Source organism: Benincasa hispida, chromosome 11 (genome assembly GCF_009727055.1).
Source record: "Benincasa hispida cultivar B227 chromosome 11, ASM972705v1, whole genome shotgun sequence".
NCBI lineage: Eukaryota > Viridiplantae > Streptophyta > Magnoliopsida > Cucurbitales > Cucurbitaceae > Benincasa > Benincasa hispida.
Window position 1 is genome coordinate 42,814,589 of NC_052359.1, and position 22,929 is coordinate 42,837,517.

General features: G+C 34.8%; 1 protein-coding gene across 1 annotated transcript; it reads left to right on the plus strand.

The window, feature by feature from the left end:
* The first annotated feature begins 19,587 nt into the window (after positions 1-19,587).
* Positions 19,588-20,363, plus strand: LOC120091800. Its single transcript, XM_039049928.1, has one exon. The coding sequence runs from the start codon at positions 19,602-19,604 to the stop codon at positions 20,184-20,186; it is 585 nt and encodes a 194-aa protein (XP_038905856.1). The 5' UTR covers positions 19,588-19,601; the 3' UTR covers positions 20,187-20,363.
* Positions 20,364-22,929: the final 2,566 nt, after the last annotated feature.

The following is a 22,929-nucleotide window of genomic DNA, read 5'->3' on the forward strand; positions in this document are numbered from 1 at the left end:
GATGCTCAACGTAATGTTGCTAGCTACGTGATCGCATAGTCTTTCATGCTCATCGCATAATTGCTAGCTACGCAATCACGTAGTCTTTCATGCTCATCGCATAGTTCGTTTGCTACATGATCAACTACAAGATGGTTCTTTGAAAGGTAGTTCGATTCGAGCGCTTCAAGACTCGATTCACCTATTCCGAACTGGTTGAATCAAATTTTGTAATGTTTAGCCTTTTATTTTTTCTTTTTAGAGGTCATATCTCGGTTCATCAACTATTAGAATAAATATACATGCGATGTATGTTTTATATTATATGTCATAATGTATGTTATATAGTTTTAAAACCCACCATAGGTTATGCATTTATATTCATGCATCATTTTATATTATAAGTGTTATAACATATGAATATGCATGATTTAAATTATACAAAGCATGCTCATGCATCATATAGTATAAATGTTATAGTATATGTATATATGCATTATAGCATATTCATGCATCTTATATACTATAATTGTTATAATATATGATTGAATGGATGTATGGAATGTATGCTATATCATGATTAATTACTTAGTTATATGATTGTTATATATTAGTAATGAATGAATATTGCATGAAGCATGACATTACCTTAGGTTAATTTATAAATGTTATAATTAACTAAAGTATGTCTAACATGCAATGGTTGGTTTTTAAATGTTTCATTTATTTATATTTATTATAATTAAATGAAATTAGAATTAAAATCAATAATAAAGACTTGCATGCAAACCTTAAGCTATAATCATTTTTTAAAATTGTTTTAAAATATGATTGAGATAGACATAAGATCACGTTTCTAATGAGATTAGAAATCTGAGTTTAATCTTTTAATCGGTTTAATAGAATTAAATTGATTCTTAATAAAAGATTAAATATGCAACAAATGTACCTATAAGGGAACTTTTGTCTAAGTCGAGCTAGGCTGAGGTACTTAAGTCGATGGAAATGTCGCACCCCTACCTGAGAACCTACCTGGAAAGATGAATTAGATATATAACATGCATGCAAATTTGATTAAAGTATATTAAAGAGTTAATGAGACTTCAATCAAAATTGTTTAATCATCAAAGACAAGAGTTTTTTTTTAGTACATTAAACAAACACTTAGATAAAATCAGTAGCCGAATTTTTCCTAAGTTAATTAACTCTAGGTAGAACACTCAGTGAAAGGAAAATGGGGTATATGATACTTCGTTTTATCCTCTACACATTTCTCCCTAAAAGTTCATACCGTGAGATCTACTCTCGGCCTCGAGGCACCATGGGTGTCCCCCTACGGGTGGCATTTAGGTAGGTCAATATCAAGGTGAATGGAGAGAGTGTTTATAGTAAGTGAGAGCAGAATGTGTGACAACACATCCCTCGATCTCTCTCATTAGGTTAAATAAAGTTTCACGCATCGCCTTGAGGCATCGTGGGTGTCCTCTTTAAAGGATGGTTGTATTGCATGATGCTTTATTTGATCTCCAGAAATGGATATGGTTGCTTTAGTTTCATGTTCCAATCAGCTTTTTCCTACGGTTGGCTCATTGAGGCAGAACTCTATAACCTAAAATGAGGGGTTACACTTACACATAATTGTTGAGGATGTTAACAAATTGTGCATCGAACAATGGTGACTATTAGTTACAATGACAAGGAGTTGTTTCTGTCTAATGGTTGAGAATGTCTCATTTCAGTGAAGGGGCACTTGATCACCCTACGGTGACTTTTGTCCTACCTCACTTAAACATCATTGCAAAATAGATGTCACTTAGAGTACACTAGACTATTTTGCTAAAAATTGATTGGTTTTCTTAAAAGTGGTCTAATGCAAGTAGACTAAAATAGTTTGTTTTTTTTAGCAAATTTCTTATAATGGCTACCGTTACCTTAAGTTTACTAGATGCCGATAAATTAACGAGAGAAAACTACGCTAGTTGAAAAAACACAATCAATACTATTCTAATCATCGATGATCTTCGTTTTGTTCTGATGGAGAAGTTTCCTCCCCTTCCACCTGCCAATGCTCCTCGAAATGTTTGGAAGCATATGAGCGTTGGACAAGGGCAAACGAAAAAGCCCGAGTGTATATCTTAGCAAGCCTTAATGAAGTCTTGACCAAGAAGCATGAGACTATGCTCACAGCACGTGAGATCATGGAGTCCCCGAGGAGAATGTTTGAACAACCGTCTGCACAGCTCAGCCATGACGCTCTTAAGTACATCTGTAATGCCCATATGCAAGAAGGGGCATCTGTTAGAGAACACGTTCTCAACATGATGGTCCACTTCAACGTGGCGGAGATGAACGGGTCAAGCATCGATAAAGCCAGCCAGGTTAGCATAATACTGAAATCTTTACCTGAAAGTTTCCTACACTTCCGTAGTAATGCTGTTTTGAACAGGATTGACTACAACCTAACCACCCTGCTCAATGAGCTACAGACCTTCCAATCCTTGTTGAAAAGTAAGGAGAAGAAGGGTGAAACAAATGTTGCTTCTGAAGGAAATCAGATGTGAGGATTTCCATGAGCAATGGAATAATCGTTCTAAATTTCATTCGTATTTGAACATACACAATTACAATCAAGAAACTAAAACTTACAGGCTATGAAAAATACAAAATTACAACATGCTTTCACAAGAGATTAAGGGATAACAAGACATACCTTTGAAGACTCATCTTCAAACACCCTCGATCACGAACGCTTGTTCAGACAACAAGACAGCAATCAGGAATGCTCGAGCACTTCCACCACATCATAGCACGATCACAGCGACCACAAACTCAGCGATCTCCAAGATCACGAACACAGCAAACTCAATGAACGTCCTCCACAAACCTCGAACACGTCGAGTTGAGTATAACACCACCACAATGGCTACCTTGGTATTCTCGGTGTGAGAATCCAGAAGTGTGGGCTCTATGTGGACTTAGGTAGAGGAAGAGACTGGAGGAATAACAATCGTGTAAACGATTAAGCAGGTGGGAGATGACAAAAGTCTATCGTATAGACAATGCTCAATCGTTTAACAAAAATTATGCGATCGTTTAGCAAAAGCTCCACGATCATTTAGCTAAAGGCCAACTGAGTAAACTATCGTATAGTGTCACTCCACGATCATCTAGTCTCTCTTCAACTATCGTTTAATGAATCTAATCCACTTGACAGCCAACCATGAGTGTTTCTAAGAATGAAAAATCTCAATTCAACAACCCCTAAATTTAGGAAAACATTTTTCCTTTTATCTCACGGTTACCATAAAACTACCAATAACCTTCCACTCAATTGGTTATTAGAGAAAAAGAGATAATTATTCAATAATTAATATTATTATAAATATATATGATAACCAACTTACCATAGTATATTTATAACCTATACTTTTAATATTTCATCTCATGAAACATATAAACCATAGTTCTTTTTCTATTTCATGGTACTTAATGTAACTACCTATAGTTTTAATATTTCATCTCATGAAACATGCAGTGGGGATATTAAGTAGATATCAATCTAATCCACGATTAGATCACTAGACAGCCGTTAAAAACATCCTCAAGTATCTACATAGAATATGGGACAACATGCTTATGTATGGTTCTAAGGATTTGATCCTCACGGGATACACGAACTTTGATTATCAAACTGATAAGGGTGCATCGCTGACTCCACCATGGAGGCTGAGTATGTAGCGGCTTGTGAAGCTGCTAAGGAAGCCGTTTGGCTCAGGAAATTCTTGACTGATCTGGAAGTTATTTCAGACATGTCAAAGCCCATCACACTTTATTGTGATAATAGTAGTATTGTGACTAATTCCCAAGAGCCTAGGAGTCACAAGCGCAACAAGCATATAGAGCAAAAGTATCATCTCATTTGAGAGATTGTACATCTAGGGGGACATAATTGTCATGCAGATAGTTTCGAAACACAACGTTGTTGATCCGTTTACAAAGGCCTTCATGACTACGGTGTTTGAGGGTCACCTGCACAGTATGGGTCTATGAGACAGGCCACGTCTGGACTAGGACATGTAGGAGATACTGGGCGCATGTTATGCTCTAGTTTATTATTTGTGTACTTTGTATTTTGATTATATTGTACACTCTACTAGCTTTAGGTCAAGTAGGAGATTGTTGGGGTTGATGCCCTAATTCTCGTTGAGTTCTATAGTTTGTAAATATTGTTGAACAAACTCATTATGTATTTAATAAAATATATGATATTTTATTCATTGTCGATAAAATATATGATATTTTAGTTGCATTAACCACAAATCATTAAACTAACATTTGAGCTTATCTTTGTAACTTAAACATGTATGTAGAGACATACGGGTGGATCATGTTTAAGTGATAACCTAATTGGTCTGTAATAGATGGATAAGGTTGGATACCTTATTCTGGTGAAACAACAAGTATGGCCCACTTTGTAGGTGTTACAAATGTTGTAAAGTGCTACAAATGATCTGATCCTAATCATTCATGTATAGACATGAGAGTAGGGGTATTCTATATAAAGGAGTTTGTATAAGACCGGACCACGAAATGTTTAGTCTCATTATATAACTTCATTCATAATAGAGACTTACATTTCACCAGTATGACCATAAGTAACATGACCTGAATCCTGAGTGAGTTGTGAACTCCTACCTATGACAGCGGTTCTTTGATTTGTATGGGTGAGAATGGCCAAATCGCCGACCCAACAAGCCTACCATTTTGAGGATTCGTCTGATTGGGGAGTTGGGAACACAGCTACACAAGATGGAATTTACTTTTTCCCTAAGGCAGGGATAAGTAGATAAATTGCTCCCTTAAGGGCTGATTTCGAGTCTTGAACAATATGGTGCCACACCCTTTCCTGTTAGTCATAGTTAGACTATGATCTATTGTTCATTAGAGGGACTTATTGTTTACACTCCATTATTCAATATGTTGTTTACAGAAACTCTCTCTAACCCTCTTCTTGTTTGATTGTTTACGTGAGTTTACTGTGTGAATGAAGAAGAAGATGAAACATGCAATGTGATAAAGAGGAAGAAGGGAAGAAGAGCTACACGGAGATATACGTGGTTCAGCAATGGAGTGCCTACATCTATAGGAAGAAGGAAAAACTTTTATTATTCAAGAGCTAAGTCACTTTCTTTACAGATCTTGTAGCTTCCTTGTAAGTTTTTGAAAGATTACACTACTAAATGTAAATGATGCATATTTATACTTTGAGCTGATACAAGTAGTTACATAACAAACTGTAAATAAAGTGTAAAAAACTGTTGAAGTCTTGATTTGTATGCTTAAGCTTATTTTATACTTCAAATCTCCACCTTAAACTCAACATGCAAGCTTTTCTCCTTCCAAATCTAACTTGTTTTCACCCCTTTTCAGGTAGCTGAAAGCCGATATTACCAAGACAGTTGGAGAGCTTGAGCTTTGAAACAGGTTTGGTAAGCATATCAGCAGCATTCTCAGTGGTATGGACTTTGTGTACTTCGACTTCACCTTTTTCTATTTTTTCCCTTAGGAAATGATATTTTATATCTATGTGTTTGGTTTTTGAGTAGTATTAAGGGTTTTTGGAAAGATGAATGGCACTTTGGTTATCACAGTAGATCTTAACTACTGTTTGATTGATACCAAAGTCCTTCATCAACCCCTTTAACCACAATGCTTCTTTTATAGCTTCTGATAATGCCATGTATTCTGCTTCCGTAGTAGATAGGGTGTGATTGACTAAAGATTTGCTTTCCAACATAGTAAATTAGGACCATATAAGAATAGAAAACCTGTTAATGATCTTCTTTTGTCTTGGTCACCTGCAAAATCTGAATCAACATATTCATATAGCTCTAATCCTGTTTCTTTTGTACTTTGATATGTTAATTTAGATTGTTTAGACCATTAAGTATCTTAATATCTATTTTGTTGCTTCTCAGTGCCTTTTTCCAGGGTTAGACATGTATCTACTGATAAGACTAGTACAATAGGATAAGTCAAGTTTAGTTGATATCATTAGATACATTAAACTACTTACTGCTTGGTTGTAAGGGATTAATTGCATTTGAGTCAAATGTTTTATATCTGTTTCTTTAGGTGAATTATCTGAGGAGAGTTTAAAATGACTAGCAATAGGTATAGTAATAGGCTTAGTATTAGACATATTGAACCTTTTAATAACCTTTTCACAGTAGTTTGTTTGACTGATGGTGAGGATAGAGGAAGCCCTATCTCTGTTTATTTCAATCCCAAGAATCTTTTTAGACTGACCCAAGTCTTTCATGTCAAACTCTCTCTTTAGAAGATCTTTGACATGTTTTATATCCTCTTTGGATTTCCCAGCTAGCAATATATCATCCACATAGAAGAGTAAATAAAGTTTGTCCTTATAGGTTGTTGAATTAACATAAGAACAAATATCATAGTTACTTCTTTGAAACCCAATACTCTCTATGTAGTCATTGAATCTTCTGTACCAACATCTAGGAGATTGTTTAAGACCATATATAGATTTGTTTAGGAGACAATAAAGATCTTCCTTTCCTCTTTCTTTAAACCCTTCAGGTTGAACCATATAGATAATCTCTTCTAAATTTCCATGAAGGAAAGTTGTTTTAACATGTAGTTGATCTAATTCAAGGTTGTAATGAGCAACTAGAGACAGCAGAAGTCTGGTAAAGGTTTACTTTACTACTGGTGAAAAAATTTCAAAATAGTCTATGTCTTCCCTTTGGGTAAATCCCTTAGTCACTAACCTAGCCTTATACCTAGTTTTTTCTTCTTTAGTAGAACCCTCTTTTAGTTTATATATCCACTTGGAAGCTATAAGCTTACATCCTTTAGGAAGAAGGGCTAGGGTCCAAGTGTTTTTGTGATTCCATTTCTTCACACATAGCTTCAATCCAAGACCTAGCATTAGGGCAGTTCACTGCCTCTTCAAAAGTAGCAGGTTCTTGGTCATTAGGAGCTATTATAGCATTTAGAACTAGGTTCATGTAATTAGTTTCAATATATCTAGCTGGAGGAACTATCACCCTTCTTTGTCTATCCCTAGCTAATGAGTACTGACTCAAATCAGGTTGACTTTTAGTATGCTCAGTAGACTCACCTGAGTTTTCCTCTTCTTCTTCTTCAATTTCAATAGGAGGATTGTGACTAGTGGATGAATCTTTAGGTGCCTCCACCTCAATCCTAGCAGTAGTATGGCTTTTAGGAACTTCACATGTTGTCTTTTCCTTTTGCATAAACATCTCTTTCTCTCTAAAAGTAACATCCCTGCTTACAACAAATCTTTTCTCAATAGGATTCCACATCTTAAAACCTTTAACACCTTCTGAGAACCCAACAAACATACACTTCACTGCCCTAGATTTTAGCTTCCCTGACTTTGGTGAATATAGCCAACACATCCAAATACCCTTTGATTATCTAGGTTAGGAGGATGTTTTGTCCATTTTTCTTCAGGAGTTAGGAAGTTTAAGGAGGAATGAGGACACCTATTTAAGGTGAAAACAGTGTAACTTGCTGCCTCAGCCCAATACTTTTCATTAAGAATAACATCTGAAAGAAGACATCTAACCCTTTCCATGATTGTTATATTAAGTCTCTCAGCAACTCCATTCTATTGAGGAGTAAATCTAACAGTCCTATGCCTAGTTATGCTCATTTCTTTACAAAACTTATTAAACTCTTCACTATAGAATTCTAATCCATTATCAGTTCTCAAGTATTTAATTTCTTTAGAAGTTTGCTTCTCTATCATGAGTTTCCATTCCTTAAACTTATCAAATACTTGGTCTTTAGTTTTAAGGAAGTAAACCCAGCTTTTTCTAGAGAAGTCATCGGTGAAAGGGAGTAAATACCTTTAGTCACTTAGGCTAGGTGTAGGAGCTGAATCCCATAGGTCTGAGTGAATATAATCTAGGATAGCCTTTGTGGTATGTTGTGCTTTAGTAAAACTTTGTCTTGTAGCTTATCCTAAAACACAATGTTCACAGAAAGTTAGATTATCTGAGAGACCTTTACGTAGAATCCCTTGCTCAGATAGACTTCTAGGCCTTTAGCACTAATGTGAGATAGTCTCTTGTACCAAACATCAGCCTCAGTGATCTCATTTGTGGTGGCAACATATGTCCATGTCATCATTTCAACTCCCTTAACCACAAATAAGTCATTTACTTTTTTCCCAACAAATATTTACCTTAGAGTCTTTTAGCACCTCAAGGGTTCCTCCTTTGCTCCTGTATTCACACCCAATTGCATCAAGCATTCCTAAGGAAATTAGGTTTCTCTTAAGAAGTGGAACATATCTCACATTTCTAAGAAGTTTAACAGTTCCATCCTTAAGTTTCATAGAAATATTGCTAATGTCTTTTATCTTATAGCCTTGGTTGTTTCCCATGTAAACCATTTCTCCTTCAATTTCTTTATAGATGTGAACCATGGTCTTATAGAGGTCATGTGATAAGTGCATCCAGAATCTAGGACTCAATCATGTTTTCCTAGGGGATTTACATGGTTGGATTTATCTAAGGTTGAGGCTAGAGCATCTAAATAAAAATAAGATCCTTCTACCACAAAAGTTTCAGGTTGTTTACCTTTAGAGTCTTTTTCTTTCTCTTGGTTCTTCCTTTTAAGAATAAAAAAAACTTTGATTAAATGTATTTTCTTTTTGCAGTATTTATATTTTAGTTTCTATTTAGGCTTATTTTCTTCCGAATTATGTGGTTTTTTATCCTTTGAGTGATTTGGTTTAAAATTTCCTTTAACAAATAACCCTTCACCACTCGGATGATCCTTTTTGACAGTTTGTAACTCTAGCTCTCTAGTTCTTAAAGATGATATTATTGTATCATAACTTATATTATCCCTTCCGTATTTTAGAGCTTTTTTAATTTTCCTATAGGGTTCAGGCAGAGAATTAAGAAACATATAGGCCTCATTTTCATCCCCAAGTTTCTCTCCTAAGGTTTTGAATTCAGTAACTATTTTTTTGAATTCATCTAGATTATCAGTTAGAGACTTTGACGAATCCATTTTAGATGTAAAGAATTTTTCCCTAAGGTACATTTTACTAGGAAGATCCTTTGTAGCATATAAGTCTTCCAATTTAGTCCATATCCTATAGGTTGTTTCTTGATCTATTACTTGCCTTAAAACATTATCACTAAGGTTTAGGACTAACGTACCATAAGCTGTCATCTCCTAATCTTCTTTTTCTTGAGTTTTCGCTGAGGCTAGGAGTGTAGATGGGTCAAGGAGAGCTCTGTGAGCCTTCTGTTGGCCAAGTATTGCTTTGATTTTGGCCTTTCATAGACCAAAATCTCTTTTACCATCGAACTTCTCTACTTCAAATCTTGCTACTGACATCTTGGAATGAAACTTGAATCTTGAATCTTCAAGAACTGTACTCTTGTAAGTCTTTTTGCTCTGATACCACTTTATTGGGCCCACTCACTTAATTTCTTGAATCAAGAAAAGACCAAATGATGAAATGGCTTCAGTTGAATAAATCCATGATCCAAAAGCCTAAGTTAATTTGCCTCAAAACTTGGTAGGTAGATTTCTTGGCTCTAGTTGCTCCACGACCTTCCAACTGATGTGTAACACGTGGTAATTACCACTTTCACTACCTGATGGAAGAGACACCACTTCTTATGGGAAAAGAAAAAATAACAAACAAATTTTATTTTCTTTCTCTCTTGTTTCAGTCTGTTGTTTGCAGAAACTCTCTCTAACCCTCTTCTTGTTTGATTGTTTGGGTGAGTTTACTGTGTGAATGAAGAAGAAGATGAAACATGCAATGTGATAAAGAGGAAGGAGGGAAGAAGAGCTACACGGAGATGTATGTGGTTCGGCAATAGAGTGCCTACATCCACGGGAAGGAGGAAAAACTTTCATTATTCAAGAGCTAAGTCATTTTCTTTACAGATCTTGTAGCTTCCTTGTAAGTTTTTGAAAGATTACACTACTAAATGTAAATGATGCATATTTATACTTTGAGCTGATACAAGTAGTTACGTAACAAACTGTAAAGAAAGTGTAAAAAACTGTTGAAGTCTTGATTTGTATGCTTGAGCTTATATACTTCGTAAGTCAACTTCAATAATATGGTGATTCTTTCTTTCAACACTACCATTCTGTTGTGGTGTATATGAACAAGATATCTGGTGCTTGATACCATTAGAGAGAATGATTGAAATGAGAGGTTTAAACTTACTCCCCCCCATCTCCACCCATCAGTTTATAAGGCAATGTTATTATGATCAACTAATTTTCAACCATTACTTTAAGATGAAGGAAATAAAATAGTGTTTGATCTTTTGTTTTGAGCAAGTATAACCATGTAAATTTAGTAAAATGATTAACAAATAGAAGGAAATATCGTGCTCCATTAATTAAATTAAAAGGGATGAACCCCAAATATTTGAGTGCACGAGTTCAAAAGGTTTACTAGTAACAGAAGTAGAAGTAGGAAAAGATAACTTATGACTCTTTTGACATTTGACAAGCATTACAAAAGGAGGAAGAGTTAGGCTCAACTTTCATATTACAATGACTCAAAACAAGCTTAACAACATAATTAGATGGGTGTTCTAAAAGATGATGCCAAAGAGAGTGATCTTGTAGTGTTGAGACAAAGAGAGTCAGATTATTGATAGAGGAAGAAGAATGAAAAGCTCCTAAATTGGAGAGTTTGTAGAGATCACCAATAAGATGACCCTGAAGAAGAACTTTCTTGATAGTTTGATCCTTCACAAGAAAAAATGAGGGGTGAAACTCAATAAAGGCATGGTTATCAAAACATAAGCGTGCAATACTAATTAGATTATGAGGCAAAGAAAGAGCGTGAATGCTAGAATTAAGATGAACATGAGTAGATTCAAAGGGAGATGGAAGAGACAGAGAACTAGTATTTAGGACAGGAATGGACTTACCATTACCTACAACCACCTGCTCATTTCCTTCATAAGGCTAGGATTGTTGAAGATTGTTAATGTTAGGAGTCATATGATGTATGGCTCTCGAGTTCATGAACCAAGCATCATTCGAATAGGACTGGGAGGTGAAGGCATTAGGATTGGTAGGGAATGGTTAAGGATAGGTAGAGATAGGTGTTGTATGGCTAGAAAAAGATGTGTAGAAAGCTTGAGGAGGGTATTTGTTGGCTTGATAAGCATGGTTATGTCAGTTATAACATTTCAAAGCAGTGTGACCCATCTTAGTACAGATTCGACATTATGGGCAGTTTACGAAGGGTTAAGATGGCCATTTATGGTTACAATTTGAGTTTGGGTTAAGGGGTCGACCAACAGTTCCAGGACCAGTGGGAGAGGATTGGGGATTTTGTTTAGGAAAGAAAGTGGATTTACCTGGTTGTGTTGTTGTTGACCTCGTCGAATAACTTAATTGAATGAAAAATTAGCTAGATTGACTTGAACCAAACACAATTACTCCACTGTTGTTTGTTTTTCTAGTCGTGCTTCATAGGCTAAAAACAAGCTACGAAGATCAACTTAGCGATGGTCTGTCAGTACTGGTAACAAAGGCATTGTACTTAAGACCAAGACCTTTAAGAATATATGCAAGATGATCTTTATAAGATAAGCATTCGTGAATGGCCAAAAACTTATATGATATATGCTTGATATGAGCAACATATTGTGAAACGGTAAGGTCATCTTTCTTAACTCGTTGAAGTTGCGACCGAAGTCCCATGATACAAGTGGTTTAGGATGATTCATAAACCTTTTAGAGAGTATCCCAGATGTTGGGCTTGATGAACTTGAGGGGCTAAAAGAATAAATGTTGTTTGAAACAAATGTTATTTGGGCTTTGTTAAAATCTTGGCCTGAAATAAAACCAAAACCACTTATGGAATTTGATCTTGAACAAAACCATGTGCTAAAAGCACAATCCTCGTGAAGATAGATCATCACCCTACACTTTAATGGATAAGATTCACTTCAAGCACTCAGGTAATTACAGACACTTTAATGACTAACCCTATTCTTTTCTTTCTTGCAGAAGAAAAACAAGAGAGAACAGACCTTCTATATAGGAAGATATAGCCTGATAAAGATCTTCTTTTGTCTAGGTCTCCAGCATAGTCAGAGTCAACATACCCAATTAGTTTTGGTTCTCTGTCTAAAAGTTGTTGATACATTAGTTTAGCACTTGTAGTGCCTTTAAGGTACCTCATTATCCACTTAGTTGCCTCTCAGTGCCTTTTACCCGGATTAGCCATATATCTACTTATCAGACTAGTAGCATAAGAAATATTCGGCCTTGTAGACACAATTAGATGCATTAGGCTTCCCATAACTTAGGAATAGCGAATAGTTGACATTACCTTCTAATGTTCAATGTCAGATTCTTTAGGTGAATTCTCTGCTGAGAGTTTGAAATGATTAGCAATAGGAGTACAAACTGATTTAGCCTCTATCATATGATATTTCTTAAGCAATTTCTGACAATATTGTGATTAATCAATGCTGAGAATGTTTGATTTTCTGTTTCTGATTATATCAATGCCTAGTATTCTCTTTGCATTGTCCATGTCTTTCATTTCAAATTCTGACTTGAGTAGATTCTTTACTTTATTTAATTCTTGCATAGTTATTCCTGATAATAGCATGTCATCCACATAGAGTAATAAATAGATAGGATGAGTGTAGGTATCAGTGTTTATGTAAACACAACTATCATAGGAACTCTTATTAAAGCCATTCTTTTGCATAAAGTCACTGAATCTTCTGTTCCAGCACCTAGGAGACTGTTTAAGGCCATAGATAGACCTTTTAAGTAGGCAAACATGGTCTTCTTTCCCTCTGACCTCATACCTTTTAGGTTGCCTCATGTGGATAACTTCTTCTAGGAAGCCATGTAGAAAAGCTATTTTAACATCAAGTTGCTCCAGCTCTAGATCATTCTAAGCCACAATAGACAATAAGAGTTTGATAGAAGTTTGCTTGACCACTGGAGAAAATATCTCATTGAAATCAACACCTGGTCTTTGAGTAAATCCCTTAGCTACCAACCTAGCTTTATATATAGGTCCTTGATCATTAGGGAATCCTTACTTCAATTTGTACACCCATTTGGATGCAATTGGTTTGCAACCTTTGGGCAATAGTGTCAACTCCCAAGTGTTATTTCTGACTAGTGAATCAAATTCTTCATTCATTGCTTCTATCCACGACTTAGCTTTATGAAAACTCATTGCTTCTTCAAAAGTTGAGGGTTCTGCTTCATTATATAGATCCGAAGCATTTAAAGCTAAGTAGTCATCATATCTTGAAGGTGGCACAATAGTTCTTCTTTGTCTATCTCTAGCTAGGTTGTACCCCCTCAAATCTGGTTCTTCTTGCTTTGGATCAGAAATAACATCTTCTACTTCTTATTCAAGATGAGGTAGTTGATCAAAAGGTGATTCTGAGCTTGAAGGATCAGAGCTAGGGTTGAGAACTTGCTCCACCTCAATTTTATCATTCTTCATTTGAGGTGTTGTAACATTAGATGTAGATCCTTGCATAAACATCTCATCCTCCCTGAAAACAACATCTCTACTTGTAATACATCTCTTCTTTATAGGGTGCCACATTCTAAATCCCTTTACTTCTTTTGTGAAACCCAAAAACATACATTTCACAGCTCGGGCAGCTAATTTTCCCTTGTTCTAATGGACAAATCTAGTGCAACCAAACACCCTTAGATTATTTAGACTAGAAGGTTGTTTGGTCCACCTTTCTTCAGGAGTTAGAAGATTAAGAGATGCATGAGGGCATCTATTTAGGGTATAGATAGTATATGGAGCTGCTTCAACCCAAAATTTCTCAGGGAGTATTACATCTGACAGTAGGCTTCTCACTCTTTCCATAATAGTTCTATTCAATCTCTCTGCCACCCCATTTTGCTGAGGTGTATACCTAACAGTCTTGTGTCTAGTAATACCATGTTATCTACAAAAAACATTAAAATCTTCTGCACAAAACTCAAGCCCATTGTTAGTTCTTAGACACTTAATTTGACTGTTAGAAAACTTTTCAACCATAATCTTCCATTCTTTGAACTTATCAAACACTAAGTCCTTAGATTTAAGGAAATATATTGAACATTTTCTAGAATAATCATCCACAAAGGTTAAGAAGTACCTGGCTCCACTCAAGGATTGAAAAGGTGAGGGACCTCAGAGGTCCGAATGCACATAATCATGGATGGCCTTGGTTGTATGCTGAGCCTTTACAAAACTCTGCCTCGTAGCCTTGCCTATCACATAGTGTTCAAAGAAGGATAGGCTTTGATGAATTCCCTTAGGTAGAATTCTCTGATTAGCAAGAGCTTGTAGACCTTTGGCACTAATGTGTGAGAGTCTTTTGTGCCAAAGATCTCCTTCAATAGGCTTCTTCTGAATTACAACCAAAGTTGAATGCATCTTCTGAACTTCTTGAACAACATAGACACCATTTATCTTGACCCCTCTGAGAATAGGCTTGCTGTTCTTTAAAACTTCACAGTAGTCTTCCTTTCCTCTGTATTCACAGCCAATCGAATCAAACATGCCTAGTGAAATCAGATTTCTCGTCAACTTAGGCCCATGTCTGACATTTCCCAATAATTTAACTGGTCTATCTTCAAGTTTGAGTGATACAGAACCAATACCAACCACTGGACATGAGTTATTATTACCCATGTAAACTAAGCCTCCATCCAACTCTCTATAAGTGCTGAACCAGTCTTTGTGGGGTGTCATGTGAAAAGAACACCCTGAGTCTAGAACCAAATCTAGGTTCTTATTAGATTCTTCATCTGCCTTCAAATTTGATGTAGCTAGGGCATCTGAATAGAAGTAAGAATCCTCACAAACTGAGGCTTCACCTGACTGATTTTGTTGGACTTTCTGTTGAGGTTGTGGTTGCTTGTTCTTCTGCTCATTTTTCCACTTCAATGTTCTGCAATCCTTGGTTAGATGTCCTAGCTTTTTGCAATATTTACATCTAACCTTGGTTTTTTCTTTGCCCTCTTTTGTTGAGTTTTGCTTCCTCTTTTCCTTATTATTCTATTTAGACTTTCCCTTGAAAAATAAACCTTCAGCACTGGGCTTATCTTCCTTGATGGTTAGGAGCTCCATCTCTCTGATTTTAAGGGTTGAAATGATAATATCAATAGTTAGAGAGTCTCTACCATATTTTAGGGCAGTCTTAACATCCTTATAGGAATTCAAAAGTGAGTTTAGAAGCACAAAGGCTTCATTATCTACCCCAATCTCTTCTTTTTGTGTCTTGAATTTGGTAGTAATACTTTTGAAGTCATCTAAGTTTTCTATCAAGGATTTCGAAGAACTCATTTTGAAGGTGAAAAACCTCTCCCTTAGGAAAAGCTTGTTGGGCAGATTCTTTGTCTCATAAAGCTCATTTAGCTTACTCCACATCTTAAATGTTATTTCTTGGTCGATCACTTGTCTTAGAACACTGTCTGACAAATTAAGAACAAGTGTGCTATGAGCAATTAACTCCATGTTCTCTTTTTCTTCTTCTGTTGCAGTAGTAGGCAGTTTGGTTGGATCTTTAAGGGCCTTATAAGCCCCCTGTTGCCCCAAAATGGCTTTGATCTTCGCTTTCCACGAGCCAAAGTCTCCTTTCCCATCAAACTTTTCAATATCATATCTTACTATTGCCATTTTTCTGTCTGAAAGCTCCAAGATTTTGTTTCTTTAGAATCTTGACTAATCTTGAAGTTTTCTTGCAGGCTCTAATACCACTTGTTGGGCTTGATGAGCTTGATGGGCTAAAAGAATAAATTTTGTTTGAAACAAATGTTATTTGGGCTTTGTTAAAAGCCTGGCCCGAAATAAAACCAAAACCACTGATGGAATTTGATCTTGAATAAAACTGTGTGCTACAAGCACAATCCTCGTGAAGATAGATCTTCACCCTACACTTTGATGGACAAGATTCACTTCAAGCACTCAGGTAATTTCAGAAACTTTAATGACTAGCCCTATTCTTTTCTTTCTTGCATAAGAAAAATGAGAGAGAAGAGAGGGAAAACCAGAGGGAGATGCTGTAGGAATTCCTTTAGACGATGAAGGTGAGATGCGTCTAGACGATGAAGGTATAGCCGAGATTCGTCTAGACATTGAGGGTGAGAATCGTCTAGATGATGAAGGTACTGCCGAGATTTGTCTAAATGATGAAGGTGCTGCCGAGTTTTTGTCTAAGGGTGTTGAGGTGAATGATAAAAAGATTAAGAAGATAAAGGAAGAATAAGAACACAAAGAATTTTACGTGGTTCAACCAAAAAGAGCCTACGTCCACAGAGAAGCTGATGATTTCTTGATTGGGGAGCTATAACAAGAAGTTACAAGATGAGTAATTTTGCTATCTTAATCTCTCAATTTTTTTCACTATCTCTTGTAAAAGAATTTACAGATGTATATAAAGACAGCTTGTATAACTAATTTTTAACAACCTTGAAGTTGTTTTTCATAACTTGTAATAACACCAGATTTCAAAAGTTTTGTGTCGCTGATGATTTCTCCTAACATATCTTCAGGAAGGCAGGAGTACAACCAACTCATTATGGTGAATTCTCTATGCTACGCTAGTTTACTTGGTATCTTTAATATAACAACAAGATGTTGGAAAGAAGCTTATTAGAGCCCAACATTATAACAAAGATGGAAATGTCAATAACAGGCAAGAGTACTCATTTGTCATTATAGTTTGGTAAAATTTCTATGTATTTGTTTGTGTTTTAGTAAGATTAACACATTTCAAACTGGTTTGGCTTCGAGGTAAGCTTTCATTTATTACCCACACATCGAGTGGTTTTAAATTAGTGCACCCATATTGTTTAAGGTCTAGATCTAAAAGTTCGACACTTTCGAACACCACCCTACATTATTAAGAGCCTCTTTAATAAGATTCGGTAAGGATGGTTGCTTTAATTCTTATTTTGATTTGGTTTTAAGTGTTTAAATTATATTCTCAACTGTAAGCTTTGTGCAAGATTTTTTTAGGTTTGATTAATTTTTTAAAACATTCTCTATTTTATACTTAAACAATCATATCTTTTTTTGCAAGGTTTCTTAAACAATAACTATATGACCCTCCAAATAGGCAACTAGTTTTCGATCTTCAGACTTCAAAGCTCTATGTACATATTAAGTAATGTACTTTTGTTGATAGGCTACTCATTAAACATTGTCACTTTCTTTGTTGTGTTGTTAGAGTGAATTAGTTAATTTTGGTGTTTGTTGAAAGTTGAGTTGTGTATACAAAGGGAATAGTTAAGATTTTATTTTGCACATGTACATGTGATTGTTGTAATTTGGGGGTATTCATATGAAAAGTGATAGTTGAATATATGGAACTTTTAGTGAATTTATTGAGTTGATAGATCTTAAAATGTGTAATTTTTATGTAGTCGATGAAATTATATTGCTGGAATACAAGACAGGAAATGAGAATATCAATTGCGGTATTTAATTTGAAAAAAAAATATATGACAATGGAATTATGTCAAGAACTAAATAACTTGTCAGCTATTAAGTGTCAAGATAACAATACAATTGACAAAGAAAAATGTCAAGATATGGTATGTAATCAATGTCAAGAATAAATAAACTTGTCATATCACCAGTGTTAAGTGTATTATCTTTCTTGACACATAAATTATATCAAGAAACATTTGTCTTGACGTTGTTATGAGATCAAGTTATCACATTATACTTGACAATCGATTACATGACGCTTTTTAAAGCATTAGGCGTATTCTTACTTGACATTACAAAACTGTCAAGTAAACCAACTTCTAGAGTAATGTATTCTCTAGACAAAAGACTGCTCGAACAAACAATAAGCCCTTGACAAGCGTAACGACGATGAGCACAACAAAAAGCCTAAGGAAAAAATGAATATAGCCCAACACAACTGCATTAATAACAATCTATAAGTGATAGACTTCTACGACCGATAACAAAATCTATCAATGATAGAATTGATAGTCTTCTATCACCAATAACAAAATCTTTCAATGACAGAAATCTATTATTAATAGATTTATATCAATGATAGAGTCTATCACTAATACTCTATCATGGGTATATAGAGACTATTACTTTTTTTTTTTTTTTTTTGGTATATCAATTTAAGTGTGAATAAAATAATGAAAAGAAATTGATAAAGAGATAGAAAATGATCAAGAAAATATGACCAACATATAAGCATATCAATAACATTCATATCAATTATAGACTTAGTGATTATGCTTCTATCGCTGATTGGTGATAGAGGCATATTCTCTAAAAACATTTCAGACTACTAGTGATATGCTTTTATTATCACTTACATAAGTCTGTATACTTCTATATATAGTGAATAGAAGTTAAAAGGATCCACGAACAATGAAAAGAAAGATCCAAAATCCAAATCGAAACGTGAAGAAGAATAAAAAATTGAAAAGATCAAGGATATAATCACTATGACAAATTTCAAGGAGACAAATCAAAACAAAAAAAAATCAATGAAAGAGACGTGCATAATCTCATGTGAGGTTATCATAGAAAATTGCAAAACTGGTTTTAAAATAGACAGTTTTAGGAAAAGCATGAAAATATAAAAGAATTTGTTAGGTTTATCATTTATCATAATAGAAGTCTATCATTGATATGAACTTCAATCATTCTAATAAATGCTTTTGTGGTAGGCTTTGTAGACGTCTTACATGAGTTACATTTAGTTTTTACCATATTGACAAATGGTTTCAAGTTTTGCTATTTTTGCTATTAATTTGGTAGATTTTGCTTATATATGCAAGAAACCTTAAATATAAAAAGTTCACTACCAATTTCAACTCATTAAGGTTTTTATCCTTTATCAAAAGACCAAAGATTCGAAGTCCAAAACATATATTTAAATTAAATAATAAATATTAAATAAATATAAAGGTTTACATGTAAATAACTTTCACCGACCATGTGTACCTAAAGCTCACGTCAATTTGCATACTTTTCAAATAAAGGCAATAGAAAAAGATGTCTCTCTGCAATTGCATGCCCACTTCTTCGTGCATGAATGAACAGGTTGTACAATATTTTATTTACAATATAAACAAAATATTGTTGTTGATCAACTCATAAGTAAAGATTCCTATTAATTTTTGCATGGCATCAATTTCTATTGTATTTAATAAATAAGTCCATTTCTTAACCATTCTTAAAAACTAACCATAGAAAAAGAAAAAAAAAAATGTAAGCGAGTGTGTAGAAAAGTAATGCCCTTCCATATATATTTTTGTTGGGAAAAATTAAAGTTTACTAAATTAAAACTACAATTCATTTGATTTATGGGTCATTTACTTTACGTATTTACGAAGCTCCCTTTCTTTTTATGATTTTGCAACAAAGGTCACTTACCACCCACTTTCACTTTCGGCTCCCTGAATCACTCATGTGCTACGAAGAAAAGCACCTCCTTTTTTGTTTTTCCCCATTAACTTACTTCTTTTTCTTTTTAATTTCTATATATATACATTCCATATTGATGCAATTCTCTCCATGTCATTCATTCTTCTCTAAAATAATGAAGAACAAAGCCTCTAGTTTGTTGAAGAAAATCACTTCCGTTTTAAGTGCAATAGCAAAAGCCAAGTCCATGGCCATCAACACCAAATTCAGCGCCACCAAAGCTCGTCTTCTCATGCTGTCCATGGTCAAGTCCAAGAAAATTCTCCTGGACTCCCTCTCTCACAAGATTCACACCATTCTTGGGCAGAACGACAACGACCATGACGACGACAATGATGACCATAGCAAGGCCATCGTTCTCTACGATGCTGCCACTGCACATGCTAGCCAGTATCAGCCGAGTGGGAGCGTGCCGATGGCAGCCGAGGTTGAGAAAGAGGATGATAAGTATCCAGACCTAACACATTCGTTATTCGATGAAGAGGACGATTACGATATTGATGACGCTAAGCTGCAGGCTGCAGGCGGCTCGATTATCGATATGATGAGGAACTCCAAGGAAGAAGGAGAGGAGTTCAAGCTTGAGGAAGAGATTGATCAAGCGGCAGACTTATTTATAAAGAGGTTCCGGAAGCAGATACGCATGCAAAAGCTTGAATCTTTCAAGAGGCTTCAAGAGATGCTGGCTAGAGGGACTTGATATATCATTTCATTATATTAATTCATATTTATATTTTGAAGTTATCTCATAATTATAGCTATTTCTTTCTTGTTTTTGTGTTGGGAAAATGAAAGCTAGCGATAAAAAATTATATTGCATAAACAATAATCAAAATCTCAATGTTTGTTTGTTGAATAAAGAGAAGAAAATGAGAAATAAGAGAGTGATCAAATTCAATAGATGAATAAAACTTCTAAGGGAATTAAAAAGAATTGGTGATATAAACTTTATATGGAAGTTCACCTTTACATAGGCATAAAATTAATACCAATATGACTAACCATTTAAAACAAGATTAAAAATACAATTTCATAAAACTCAATGAAAAAACTGCTTTAAAATATAAAAGAAGAAAAAAACTGAAATGTTAGATCTAACATATATTAAGACATTACACTGAAAATTAAATCTAATAGTAAAGGTAAGACCGATGCTTTAAAATTTAAATTGAATACTTAAACTTCAAAAAAATGGTTTTTTTTCGAATATAGTAAAATAAATCTAAATACTTATCAATATAGTAAAATGTTGATCTATCCGTAAAAAATATTAATAGACTATTATCATCTATCACTGTACATATAAACATGAATTCTGTGTGGTATTTGTTTTTGTGAAGATCGGCAAGTTGTTATTTAGAACTAAAAAAAATTAAGGTAAGCTTAAGTTCGCCTAATTTCTTTGGTTGTCCTCTTTTGTTCTACCATTATGTACAGGATTTGGAGGCAATAGCAATACCGGACTTTTAATCACAGAGGAATTTTTGTAGGCTCTTAAAGTCCAGGTCACTGGGCAATTTATGAAGCCATATTCTTCTATGATTTGCAGCTAATGCAGTCAAAATATAGATTTAGCTTCAGCCAAAAAAACGAGAGAGAGAATCTTAGTGCCAAGTTAAAAAAAAAAAAAATCATAACTAGGTATACTTTTAAAATGTAAGATAACACAACCATTCCAAACAATATCAGAATATTCAATCAATTTTCAAATCACTTGTAAATTAACAACTTGAACCAAATTCTAAAATCAAGAGCACCTTTCAAGTATACAAGGACTCTTTCAACACTGCCAAAATAAACTTCACTAGGTGAATTCATATATTCTTTAGATAAAATTTGTAACATTAAGTTCAGTCGGGATGTAATCAAATAGCATATAAAAGACTGTTAGAAAAAAACGTGGAGGACAAATATGAAAAATGAGAGATATATTTTCCATTCAACTAAGCATGCCTTTATATAGGCTTACAAACAACCACAAGAATGTCAATGGTTACAAAAATCTCATAACTCACATAACTCCTATAACTTAAAAATGTCATCAAATGCTCATAACTCACATAACTCCTATAACTTAAAAATCACTATTGGTTACAAAAAACTAAAAGTTACAAAATCCAAAAGTCACACTAAATGCCACAAATAAAGTTTAATAATGACAAACGTTTCAACACCCCCCTTAAATTTGATTTGTTACACCAAGTAAACTCATCATTTTGATAAAAGTCTCCAACTTGAGGGGCTTTGTGAAAATGTCCGCCGCTTGGTCTTGTGACTTGATATATTTGAGTTCCACTTCTTTCTTCGTAATGCAATCCCGAATGTAGTGAATTCGGGTATCAATGTGCTTGCCCCCCATGAAATACTGGATTTTTGGCTAAGGCAATTGCCGATTTGTTATCCACAAAAATCTCCATTGGACCTTCCATTTCAAACTTCAACTCCTTCACTAAGTTTCTTAGCCAAATTGCATGACATACACATGAAGTTGTTACGACGTACTCTGCCTCGCATGTTGATAATGTGACTATGGGTTGCTTTTTTGATATCCATGTGAACGCCGTTTCACCAATAAAAAACACAAACCTCATAGTGCTCTTTCGATCATCCAAATCACTAGTCCAATCACTATCACAATAACCAACAATATCAAAATTGCTAGAAGAGACATAGGAAAGACCACACCCAATTGTACCTTTGATGTAGCGAAGTATCCTTTTTTCCATTTTGCAATGTGTTGCTATCGGTTCCTCCATAAATTGACTAATAATTCCAACCAAATAAAGAATATTCGATCTTGTACATGTCAAGTATCTCAAACTTCCAACCAAGCTTTGGAAATATGTAGAATTTACCTTCTCTCCTCCATCTTGCTTGGTGATTTTGACTCCACATTCCATCGGTGTTCCAACTGGATTAGCATCATTCATATTGAACTTCTTGAGCACTTCTTTAGCATAGTTCTCTTGGGATATAAAAATCACATCTTCACCTTGTTTGACCTCGATTCCAAGATCTACTCATGAGACCGATATCTGTCATTTCAAACTCCTTTGCCATCTCTCTTTTGAACTCATCAAACATTCTAGGATTGTTTCCGGTAAATACTAAATCATCAACATATAAACAAATGATTAGTATGCTTTTACCTTAGATTTTGATGTAGAGGGCATGCTCATAAGGACATTTCATATACTTCTTCTCTTGAAAGTACATGTCAATCTTCGAATTCCATGCTCTTGGTGCTTGCTTTAAACCATAAAGTACCTTCTTCAATTGAAGCACTTTATCTTCTTCACCCTTGACTTCATAACCCAATGGTTGTTCCACATAGACCTCTTCCTCAAGAATTTCGTTCAAGAATGCTGATTTGATATCCATTTGATGTATCTTCCAATGATTATGGGCTACCAAAGCAATAATCAAACAAATAGTTTCAAGGC

Excerpts from the sequence above, each read along its gene's own strand:
- LOC120091800 (XM_039049928.1), top strand. The coding sequence starts at position 19,602 with ATGAAGAACAAAGCCTCTAGTTTGTTGAAGAAAATCACTTCCGTTTTA.